This window comes from Aquarana catesbeiana, linkage group LG01, assembly GCF_042186555.1.
Source record: "Aquarana catesbeiana isolate 2022-GZ linkage group LG01, ASM4218655v1, whole genome shotgun sequence".
NCBI lineage: Eukaryota > Metazoa > Chordata > Amphibia > Anura > Ranidae > Aquarana > Aquarana catesbeiana.
The window spans coordinates 241,201,634-241,214,211 of record NC_133324.1 but is presented as its reverse complement, the minus strand read 5'-3'; the positions used below and the strand labels follow the sequence as shown (position 1 = coordinate 241,214,211).

Here is a 12,578-nt window from a genome sequence, read left to right as displayed (position 1 = left end):
ACAGAGAAAAAAACAAATAACCGAGTACCTCTAGTCACCACATACAACCCAGCACTTGAAGGGATCAAAAAGATAATCAAAGATTTACAACCCATTATAACAGAGGATGAAACTCTGAAAGGAATATTCCAACAACCCCCATTATTGGCTTTCAGACAACCACCCAACCTCAGACACAAACTAATCAGCAGGAAACTTCACTCCGATTATGAAGTCAAAAATAATGGTAGCAAACCCTGCAATAAAAAACGCTGCAAACTATGCAACCAGATAAATCTATCCAAAAGTGTTACACACACAAATGGGACCTTCAATATCATGGGATCTTACAGCTGTACCTCAAGTAATGTTGTGTACCTCATCCAATGCAAAAGGTGCAGCAAAGGATCTTATGTTGGTGAAACAGGACAGAAGTTGCAAGCGAGGATGAATTTGCACAGACATACCATCAAAGAACATAAAGAAGACAGTTTATGCACACCTGTGGGACATCATTTCTCACAATCGGACCACACCATAGAAGACCTCAATGTCTTAGTTCTTAAAGGGAATTTCAGAACTATCCAGGAAAGGAAAACGTTTGAACTAAGAATGATACTTCTTTTTGACACGAAGAATAATGGCCTGAATTTAGATATTGGTTTCCTTACACATTATGCTAAAGTTTTACGACCGCTCTGTGATTAGTATCCCCCCCCCTGCATTCCCCCCTAGCTCTCCCTCTGTCTTATCTCACTAACTCTGCTGCTATCTTTATTACCATTGATTTGTATGTGTTTGGTTTTCTCTCCTTTTTTTTTTTTTTTTTCTTTAACATTCTGCTTAAAAAATTGTGAATCAGTACTGCTTGGACCTTGAAGAAGGGGACATACCCCGAAAGCTTGTCCTGAAAAATTGTATGTTAGTGCAAATAAAAAAAGTATCACGGACAGTACTCAATTTTCTCTGTCACAATTGCACTAATACGGCTACAACAAATCAAGTATTTTAAGCATAAAAATACAAAAACAGAGCCTATTGGGAATACCCTGGCTCAAGGTTTACAATAAGGCACTACACAACTAAAAACAAAAGGCTAAATACCACTTATAGAGCAATACAGCCTTGCTCATAGTTACCCAGATTTATGAGAAAATAAACAAAAGGGCGAATATGTCCTAGCACAATAAATAACATTAGGTATGGGGAGCACCAAGTGACAGAAAGAATGGATAAATTCGATACCTACCAAGTAATGGTTCATATCACAAGGTTCTAAAAGACCAATAAAGGTGCAGGTAAGGAAAAAGGGACAGCTTACGTAGCAGTCATGGCAGAGCTAATCTAAATCTTAAACTTTTTGGGGCAACCCCTAGATTGGTACGTATCTTTATAGAGAGGGACCACCGAGTTGATTCGAGACTTCCAAAAAGTCAAGGTGGGGGCAGTGGCAGCCTTCCACTGCATCACAATCACCTTCCATGCATAAAAGAGTAGAAGGCTCGACAGGGATCTGACCACCCTAGAGGGAGCCAGGGCCTCCACTAAACCCAATATGCAGTCTGTGCATTAATTTATAGAATTCTGTGCTCTGTGTAACATATTAACCTCACATCTCTGACTCACTTCTGCTGGATTCGTCACTTGATAGAACTACTTAGGTTTAGCTCTATAAAATCTTTTATGGTGAAAATGTGATATATCTTATAGCTATTGATATTAGCTTCTATTGCTCTGCTGTGACCTGAACTGATCAAAAGATTCCTAATCAATGGCACCACAAATGTGATAATTATAATAACTCTAGTCTAGAGATAGTCATTAGTGACCCTCTTGTAGGTAGTTTTGAGACCAGCACCGTGTATATTGTATAAATAGTCCTGGCATATGCAGTGTAATATTCACAGGTACGCTGATTCTAACTGCTCTGCATAGCCTGTTTATAAAACATATTAGTGGAAGATGTTTTCTCCAACATTACATAATGCTACTAGCATTCTGTTGCATTGTACACCAATGACAGAACATCAGATGTGGCAATGATTGGAACAGTGCAGTTGCTCCAGAGCTTAGTGAATGTGATGAAGCTTCACGCTGCAAGACGCACCCTATCACATGCAAGGAAAATTAACCAAACAGCATTTTTGCTTGCACATGATTAGATGATGGAAGTCAGCAGAGCTTTCCCTCATTTACTAAGCCGTGGAGCAAATGCACTTGCAGTTTGCACAGTCTATTTTCCTTTAATATATCAACCCCACTGTCTAACAAAGGGCTGCATGCAGATCTGTAAAAAAAAAAAAAAAAAAAAGAGCCTATTTTGCGCCTGTGTATATAAGTCAACAGTGAAATACAATGTGGGCTATTGAACAGACAGAATGCAACAAGTATTTGAATTTTAGCAATTGACCACAGAGGAAGGCTTATTTTACAACATGGCCAAATTTTACATACCGAAACTTAAGTTGCCTCTTAAGCAATGCACATTTTTCAGCTTAATCAACAAGCATTGCAGATTTTAGTCATTCAGACATGCATGTTTGTAATAATGGTTACAAAATGTGATTATTTTAAAGGGGGTGATTCTTTTCTATACCCACTGTGTGTGTGTATATATCTAGACATTTCTATATATATCTATATATAGATATATCTATCTATATATATATTGTGGCTGAGCGTTGCCTTGCCAGGGTCTAGAAGGAGGTTGTGACCCAGAATTCTCAACCGGACGGGTTGAGGGGCTGCAGATAGCTTGTAACATGAAGAAGAAACTGGCCTTTCAGTTTCCTCAGTGTCCACCCCGGCAGATAGGAATACTGAGTACCAGGAGTCAGGAGGGCTCCACGTGGGAGCCAGAGCAGCAAGAGGCTGCTAGCTATATGCACCAAGGTGGTTGGTTGGTGAAACAGTCTGTACAGGACAGACAAGGGCCTGGAGTGTAAGGCCAGAGCTGCAGTGCTGCAAGTGAAAGCCAACTAGGCTGAATGTCATATTTTTTTTTTTTTTTTATGGAAAAAGGAATGCTGAAAGCTCCTGTGAGGTAAGCCTATGTTGTTTGCTGAACTTGCTTTTAATAAAAATGGGCAAACAAAGCCCTTAAAAAGAAGAACCAGCGAGTGGCGGTGTCCTTGAAGCTCTACATTTGACGCTAGTCCTTTACACGTGGTGGAGAATACAAGCACAATCTGAGATCCCTACAATCAAGTAAGTTCATCTATTATATGAACTGTGTTTTGATGCATGAGACTGCGTAATCTGTGTGTGCAGGTGAGGAGAACCTGCAAGAGAAAGGTAACTAGCCTTAAAGAGACAGTGCTCCAATTTGTTGCTGAACTGTGCAAAGTTATTCTGGAGTGACTGTGAGTATGGGGCGGTCAAAGCTCCTAAAAGGAGCAAGGATGGCTGAGATGATAGATAGAGCTCCGTAGCTAGAGGGGGTTGTTACCACCTGAACGAGCGCCATACATGCCTGAACAGAGTTTGCCAAGGAGAAGGAGGGCTGGTGTTGTCCCTAGCAACACTGGTGCAATGAGTGCACAGGTGACTGCGAGTATGGAGAGTCCACCAAAGTCTGAGTTTGCAGTGGATTGGTGCAAGCGGCACCTGGCAGCACTGAACCAAGTTAAAGACGAGAGCAACCCAACCCTTCATGTAAGGAGAGAGCGGCTGGATGCTCATACCTGGAAGAGGGGTGTTGTTGCCCCTGGCAACGCTGGCACAAGTAGGCCAGCTATCAAAGTGCAGAGGCCTAAGCTTGAAAGTAGATGCAGTGTGGGAAGCCCTGACAAGAAATGGAACCAAGTGCACTGGTTCCATATCTTGTTTCACAGTTTGCGGTGCAGTGAGTGGGGGCATGCAGTCTCCAAGTGCCCTTTGTCCCAGGCTCCAGTGCAAAGCTACCTAGCAAACCAAAGGTCTGCATCTGTGTTTGAGAAGCCTGCTCTGAGTGCCATGAGTGAGCAACAGGCTTACCAGATGTTTGAAAGGAGTGCAGTTGCCCAAAGCAATGCCTATGATGTCAGGTAGGAGGACCGCAAGACAAAGATATTGCCTATAGAGGATTGTAGCAAGTTTAAAGCAACACCGCTTCATAGAGAGAGAGGTCTACATGTTTGGGAGAGCCAGAAAAGTGCAGCTGGGAGAGCACCGTTTCCATTAGCAACTAGGGAAAATGTGCCAATGGGAATGAGGAGCTACAGGGAAGAGGTACCTCACCATCCTCATAAAGATGCCAGTGAGATTCTGCATGTTGGGAGAGTGCCATCTCCCTTAGCAACAGGAGAAAGTCGCCAAGTAACATGCCAGGAATGTGATCAACTGGGGCATGGGATCTTTTCTTGTCCTAGCTTGTGGAATACAGCTGCTGATATTGTTGCTGGGCTTAACTCTTCGCCTGCAAGCCCGGATTCCTGTGTTAAAATGTTTGCAATCACCCCTGGCAACAGAGAGGAAATTCCTGTTGTGCCTGCTGTAGTTTCATCATGTGGCCACCAGAGGGAGTCGGCCAGTAGAAGTGCAGTACAAGAACGTCAACGTACTCAAATGAACATGGCAAGACCTGTTACTCGGATGGGTAAGACTGTTGCTGTTGAAGTAATGGGAAAGACTAACTGTGGGATTGCTCACACTGAAGTGGAAGTGATCCCAGAGGGGAGATCCACTGTTGGTGCAGAAAAGAACTTGCCTCACTGCAGTGCCCTGTCCAGTGGGGAGGCAAGTGTTAAAATTGAATGTGATGATGTGAAACGTACTAAGGAGTATGATCATACTGGTATTGAGTTGACTAATGCTGATAATGTGATGCTTAATGAGGTAGGGGTGATCGCTAAGCAGGATATGCCATTCCCCTTAGCAACAGTATATAAGGCTGCAGAGGTGTCCCTAGAAACCTCAAGGGAGCTCTGTGTGTTGGAGCCAGAGGTTGCCTGGGACAACTGTGGTGCCACTCTAATGGATAAGAGGGTACTTGACCTTGGTGATGAGAATGTGTCAAATGGTAAAACTAAAATGTCTGAAATTACTTGTGATAATGGGCGACTGCGGTCTGTCACTGCTGACAGCAAAAGTCTTCATGAGTTTAATGAAGCACCACCCGAGCAAGGTGGTGAAATTATGGTATTGCAGCCTGCTGTGTTTAAAAATGTTTTTCCACAGGTTAGTTTAAACAAAAGTAATATGTGCAATGTGCCTGCTGTGGAGCCACTCTGTCCTGTGTCTCCTTTGGCAGTTGGAGCGGTACTGCGTAATACCTCTGATGGGAGCACAGAGAAAATAGACTGGGACAGATGGGCAACAAGTCTGTTGGCTTTATTGAAAGAAGTCTCAGTGTGTGACAATGGAGCGGACACCATTTTCTGCTGTGCTAAATGGAAGGACTGCAGAGCAGCTTCTGGACCAGGGCTCACTTGCTGCTGTTGCAGAGGATATTCCTCAGGAAATGGAAGGGCCCAGAGAGATTGAGCACATAGCAGAGTTTGTGTCCACAACCCATAAAGGAGTTATTGGTGTGATATTCCAAACTAATGTTATCCATAGCGAACACCAGGAACAGATCATTGACGTTGAGCTTGAGTTTTGTGGTGACTCCCGCACCTGGCTGCGCTCTAGGAGAGCACCAGGTTATTGCATTGGATACCTCCAGTGAGGAGGAAGCCCATTTAAGAAGAGCCACCTCTAAGGCATCAGTAAATAAGTCTTTCCACATCCCTAGGGACATGAAGGACCCCAGGAAGGACTTAGGGTGTGGAATCACACTGCCTTTGTATGACAGATATGCTGAGAGAAATATTAGAATGTTGGAGTGTATACCCTCCCGTTTTCTCCCCTACGTTTGGAGAACTTGTACCACGGGGTATGCATAAATGGAGCTGGATATTACAGGCTGTACGATGCAGAGATAGCCATAGTTGGAAGCATTTAATGCAATTATTGTTAATGTGGAAAGTTGTCTCACAGTGGGCTGGATTGCTTCATACGGAGGTTGTGTATTAGAGGCACTCAAGGATACTGTTGGACAGGACAGAAGTCTGGGCGGAAGTGCCAGAGGGCACAAGTATATGTGATGTGGTTGGGGTCATCAACCCAATGGTGAAATATGATGATGATCAGGTATCAGCACAGTTGCTGGAAGAGGATCATGTGGCAGTGGAGTTGAGTTAGTGACATTGCCATGGTAGACAAACAACTCCACTTTGTGCGATTCTCCTCCAGACATTGCCTTGCAGAACACTGGTGAGATGAGGTCTGATAAATGTGATATTTCGGACAATGAGGAAAAGTGCAACACACTGGTAAATGTTTCGGTTACCATGGGTAACAACAAAAATAAGGGTAGACCTGATGGTCAAGGTACCATGGCTGCTGTTAATCTTAAAAACAGGAAGATGAATAATGGTATGACAGACACAGAAGAGGGAATAGATGCAGTAGAAATGGGCCCCGTACAGGTTCAGGAGTGTAATTCTGGGAAAGATTTCCAGAGGTCTAGGAACCTCCCAAGTTGCAAGAGTAAAAATTCTGAGGACACTGGCCCGAAGCTTAACAAGGCGTCATTAAAAGAGTTTAATTCCCAAATAAAAGTGCCCACACTTATGGCTAAAAAGGTGTTTAAAAATGTGACCACTTTAGAAGTAAAGAGAAAAAGGTTGGGAAAAAATGTCAAAGACCTTAGTAAGTCCCCTAGTGTTAAAGTGTTTGAAGGTGTGGCCTCAAAGAAAACGAGCAGATGGTGTTTTTGGAAGTGTACCCATAAAAAGAACAGGGGTATCTTTGTAGTACCCAAGTCAGTGTAGCAAGGGGACACGGTGAAAGTCATTTGGTGACACTGGGTGTGGCCCTTGTGGGTGATAACTGGCAGAGAGGTGCCAATTTGAAGAGGTTTGGCTGGTGTGTTACACCTCCTCCGGGGTCGAAACTGGGAGGGGAATATGTGGCAGAGCGTTGCCCTGCCAGGGTCTAGAAGGAGGTTGTGACCCAGAGTTCTCAACCGGATGGGTTGAGGGGCTCCAGGGAGCTTGTAACATGACGAGGAAACTGGCCTATCAGTTTCCTCAGTGTTTTGCAAAGTCCATGTTGGGACCAGGAGCTCAGGGATTTCTGAGAAATCCGGGTGGGATGAAATCCCTAGTCCTTGGTCCTGATTTTGAGAACAGCCAGTATACTGATTGGTCAGGTGTGTACTGGACTTTTAGTAGTAACCTGACCATGGTTCTGGGCTCCACCCCGGCAGATAGGAAGTCTGAGTACCAGGAGTCAGGAGGGCTCCACGTGGGAGCCAGAGCAGCAAGAGGCTGCTAGCTATATGCACCAAGGTGATTGGTTGGTGAAACAGTCTGTACAGGACAGACAAGGGCCTGGAGTGTAAGACCAGAGCTGCATTGCTGCAAGTGAGAGCCAACTAGGCTGAATGTCATTTTTTTGTTGATGGAAAAAGGAATGCTGAAAGCCCCTGTGAGGGAAACCTATGTTGTTTGCTGAACTTGCTTTTAATGAAAATGGGCAAACAAAGCCCTTAAAAAGAAGAACCAGCGAGTGGCGGTGTCCTTGAAGCTCTACATTTGACGCTAGTCCTTTACAATATTTATATATAGATATATCGGTGCATCTCAAAAAATTAGAATGCCAATTCAAACAGTGAAATGTATATACTATATAGATTCATTACACACAGAGTGATATATTTCAAGCATTTCTTTCTTTTCTTTTTTTTTTTTTTTTTCTTTGATTATGGCTTACAGCTAGTAAAAACCCAAAATTCAGTATCTCAGAATATTACGTAAGACCAATAAAAAAGGATTTTTAATACAGAAATGATGGCTTACTGAAAAGTACAGTGATACCTTGGTTCACAAACGTAATTTGTGAAATGACTCTGGTCGCAAACCAAGGCTATTTTTTTTTCCCCATAGGGTTCAGTGTAAATCAGGTTAATCTGTTCTGAACTTTTTTTTTTTTTTTTTTGTTTTTGAACCAAAAAATATGAAACAAAGTACAGTATGAAAAGAGATCTTCATTCTTGTCACCTACATTACCGTTCTGCACATTCTTGTCGCCTTCATTAGCACTCTGCACTTTCTTTTCAACAACATGCTTGCTCTGAACAGTCTTGTCACCTTCATTACTGCTCTGCACTTCCTTCTTACCATCATGCTTGCTCTGAATTTTCTTTGGAGCCATACTGGATGTCCAGTACAGTACAGTATGTGATAAAAAGCTTTACAGCAAGTGTGAACAGACATGTACAGTATGTGCTAAAAAGCACACCAAAAAGCTTTTCAATAAGAGTTTTCACAGTACACTTTCAGTGTCTCTCTGTGACCGCAATCTCAGCTACAGGAAGTCGCCACCACATGTCCGAGCAGGGAAGATGGCCACGGTTCGTGAACCGAAGCGGAGTACACGTACTGAAGCAAATTTTTTTAACTCTTCTGTTCGCAAACCGAGTTGTTAGTGAACAGAAATGTTCGTGAACTGAGGTATCACTGTATGTCCATGTACAGTATAGTATGCAATACTTGGTCGGGGCTCCTTTTGCATGAATTACTGCATCAATGTGGCGTGGCATGGAGGCAATCAGCCTGTGGCACTGCTGAGGGGTTACGAAAGCCCAGGTTGCTTTGATAGCATCCTTCAGCTCGTCTGCATTGTTGAGTCTGGTGTCTCTCGTCTTCTTGACAATACCCCACAGTTTCTCTATGTGGTTTAGGTCAGGTGAGTTTGTGGGTCAATCAAGCACAGTGATACCATGATCATTAAACCAGGTATTGGTCATTTTGGCAGTGTGGGCAGGTGCCAAGTCCTGCTGCAAAATGAATTCAGCATCTCCATAAAGCTGGTCAGCAAAGGAAAGTATGAAGTGCTCTAGAATTTCCTGCTAGAGGGCTGCGCTGACTTTGGACTTGATAAAACACAGTGGACCAACACCAGCAGATGACATGGCTCCCCAAACAATCACTGACTGTGGAAACTTCCCACTGGACCTCATGCAATTTGGATTCTGTGCCTCTCCATGTTATCTGCTGGTGTTGGTCCACTGTGTTTTATGGAGATGCTGATTTAATTTTCCAGCAGGACTTTGCACCTGCCCACACTGCCAAAAAGACCAATACCCGGTTTAATGATCATGGTATCACTGTGCTTGATTGGCCAGCAAACTCGCCTGACCTAAACCCCATAGAGAATCTGTGGAGTATTGTCAAGAGAAAGATAAGAGACACCAGACCCAACAATGAAGATGATCTGAAGGCCGCTATCAAAGCAACCTGGGCTTTCCATAACACCTCAGCAGTTCCACAGGCTGATGGCCCCCATGCCACACCACGTTGATGCAGCAATTCATGCAAAAGGAGCCCCGACCAAGTATTAAGTGCATACTATACTGTACATGGAGATACTTTTCAGCAAGTCAACATTTCTGTATTAAAAATCTTTATTTTTTTTTTTTGTTGTTCTTATGTAATATTCTAATTTTCTGAGATACAGAATTTGGGGTTTTCACTAGCTGTAAGCCATAATCATCAAAATAAAAAAATTAAAAAATGCTTGAAATACCGTATTTATCGGCGTATAACACGCACCCCAATTTAGGAGGGAATTTTAAGGAAAAAAAAAACTTTTAGGAGGGAAGTTGAAGGGGAAAAAAACTTACATTTAAATGCCCATCATTGCAGCATTCCCCAGTGCATCCTTCCCCAGTGCAGCCTTGTCAGTGCAGCCTTCCCCAGCGCAGCCTTCCCCAGCGCAGCCTTCCCCAGCGCAGCCTTGTCTGCGCAGCCTTCCCCTGCGCAGCCTTCCCCAGCGCAGCCTTGTCAGCGCAGCCTTCCCCAGCGCAGCCTTGTCAGCGCAGCTTTCCCCAGCGCAGCCTTCCCCAGCGCAGCCTTGTCAGCGCAGCCTTCCCCAGCGCAGCCTTACCAGCGCAGCCTTGTCAGCGCAGCCTTGTCAGCGCAGCCTTCCCCAGCGCAGCCTTGCCCCAGTGCAGCCTTCCCCAGCGCAGCCTTGCCCCAGTGCAGCCTTCGATCCTCTATCCCTGCCATCCTGGGCTTCAAAATCGCCGACCGCGATTTGAAAATGGCACCGAAATACACAGAGCCGGTCCTCGGCTCTTCCCGGCGGCTCTCGTTCACTTTCGGCTCCACTCGTAGTCCCGAGCGGAGCTATCCGCACCTACTCGGCTAGAAAGTGAACGAGAGCCGCCGGGAAGAGCCGAGGACCGGCTCTGTATTTCGGCGGCGCCATTTTCAAATCGCGGTCGGCGATTTTGAAGATGTGACTGCTCGGGATCGCAGGGGATCGGCGTACAACACGCACCTGCGATTTTTTTTTTTTTTTTCCCCCTGATTTTAAGGGGAAAAAAGTGCGTGTTATATGCCGATAAATACGGTATATCACTTTGTGTGTAACGCATCTATATACAATTTTGAATTGATTTACTAAAATAAATTAACTTTTTGATGATTATTTTTTGAGATGCACCAGTATATACTTTATAAGACAAGGCTTCTCAGCTAAGGTTCTGCAAAGGATAAAGTATTGTGATTGAAAATAATTAACTTAAGTTTTTAAACTGCATGCAATTCTTTTATTAGTTTTGTCATGAGATACAAGAGGCCATCGATAATGGGGTCTGCATTGGTAGGATGATGTTGACTCTGAATCCATCTGAATTACCTCTTCAGAATTTCCCTGGCATGCCACCAACTTGACTTATGGCAGCAAACAAGTTCTACCGGTGTAGTTGAAATAAAGAGGGAAGTGGATCTATTTGGATAATCTAAAAAGAAAACGTAGTAATAGTAGAAAAGTAAAAAAGGAACCAACTGTAGTTCCCTCTACCTTCCCCAAACAGACTCTAGCATTTGAATATGAATAATAAATTGGCCAAAATAACCACAAATACCAAAACAAAATAACTACATCCACAAAAATATATTCTCTACTGAAAAGAGGATTGACAACTAGATTAATATATCTACAGCTTACTGACCATGCTAATGTACTGTGAGCTGTAATTCTGATTAGGTTTATTTATGGGTTCCTGGAGACCTGAAAATGTTTCAAGGGTTCCACCTGGGCAAAATGGTTAGGAGTGCCTGTTCTGGGGGGTAAGGTTTGGCATGTGGCATTCTTCCAGATTTCATTTAGCTGTTGTTTGTTTTTTGCACCATAAGCTTCAACTATTTCATTTACCTTTCTTATGTGCTTGACTTAGAATTTATAAAACTTGTTTCTGTTTTTGTTTTTCAGTCTTTGAACTAGTAAAGCAAGGGTAAGTTGGAAAGTACAAACAGAACAGTTACAAATGTAAATTGTAATGTTTGAGTTTTTAAACTGTTTCATATCATTTTAATTATGCATGTACAATCAAAGGATTCCCAGTAATTCCCAGTTAATGGGGATTAAGGTTGTTTTGTATGATTGAAACTTGAGATAGGGCAATCCGATAATTATGTAAATTTCAGTTTGAGCCATTGAGGTCTGTAAATGTTTTTCTAAACAGGCTGTAAGTAGATATAGCAAATAATGTGAAATGGAGCAGAGAGCACTTTCTGGCTAAAAAAATACCGAATATGAATATGCAATATTCCATACTTACCAAAAAAAAAAAAAAGGTTCATTTTCCAATTGGTACAAAGGATTGTGGGAATCTGGACTGTTTTATGCACTGAGCACTTAGAGCAGGATGTGTCTGAATCCTTCACCCTTTATTTTGCATACACTGGAACATATGTGTGAGATTAACTTGCAAAAATATACTATGGGGGGGATTTACTAAAACTGGAGCACTCAGAATCAGGTGCAACTGTGCATGGTAGCCAACCAACTTCTAAGCTCAGCTTGTTCAATTAAGCTTTGATTATAAAACCTGGAAGCTTATTTCTTTGCAGAACTGCACAAGATTTTGCATGCTCCAGTTCAAGTAAATCTCCCCCTATGTGCCTGGATGAGTGCCTGCAAAAAACAGGTTGATTTGCTTCCATCCAATTGGCTAGTATACTATACATGTTCATATGTATGACTTTGAGGGCATAGTCTAATGTTAATAGGAACTCTTAAATGTGCTCAGGAGTTTGTTGATGCCAAAAGAATTCAACAGTATACAGTAATTTGTGTGTGTTTACATATGGTATAATTATAGCTGGTTTTAACTAGATTAGTCTATTGTAGACAGTTTATGTCTTAAAGTGGTAAACTCTGTACCACTTGTGCATGCAGCCAATTACATCATCGGCGCATGCGCTCTGAATGTCCAGCTTACCATGTCGGACCTTCAGAGTCTTTGCCGGTAAAGGCGGCTCCCGTGCACATGTGTGGAAGTGACGTCATAGTGGCTCCAGCCAATCAGATAGCTGAAGCTCACGAACCTGGAAAACAGACATGGGGAAGGAGGGCTTCATTCCAAGTAAGTATTCCAGGTATTTCATAATGTGCTAGTATGCGATGCATACTAGCACATTATCCCATTATCTTACAGGGGTTTTTTTTGTACATCGGAGGTTTACAACCACTTTAAGACTGTTTATATAAAGGTTTTTTCATTCTATCCTGCAAATGATATACAGTATATCATATGGAGAAAGCATGATGGGGACGTGTAATAC

The 12,578-nt window shown here is 42.9% G+C and overlaps 1 protein-coding gene across 8 annotated transcripts in view; it reads left to right on the top strand.

Moving 5' to 3' along the window:
• The window catches only part of CAMKK2 (calcium/calmodulin dependent protein kinase kinase 2), a 215,025-nt gene that overhangs the window by 132,524 nt on the left and 69,923 nt on the right, over positions 1-12,578 (top strand). For all 8 annotated transcript variants that reach the window (XM_073626573.1, XM_073626555.1, XM_073626539.1 and 5 more), the window contains exon 8: positions 11,224-11,245. In XM_073626573.1, the coding sequence (XP_073482674.1) occupies positions 11,224-11,245 (22 nt within the window). The remainder of the gene's footprint in view (positions 1-11,223; positions 11,246-12,578) is intronic.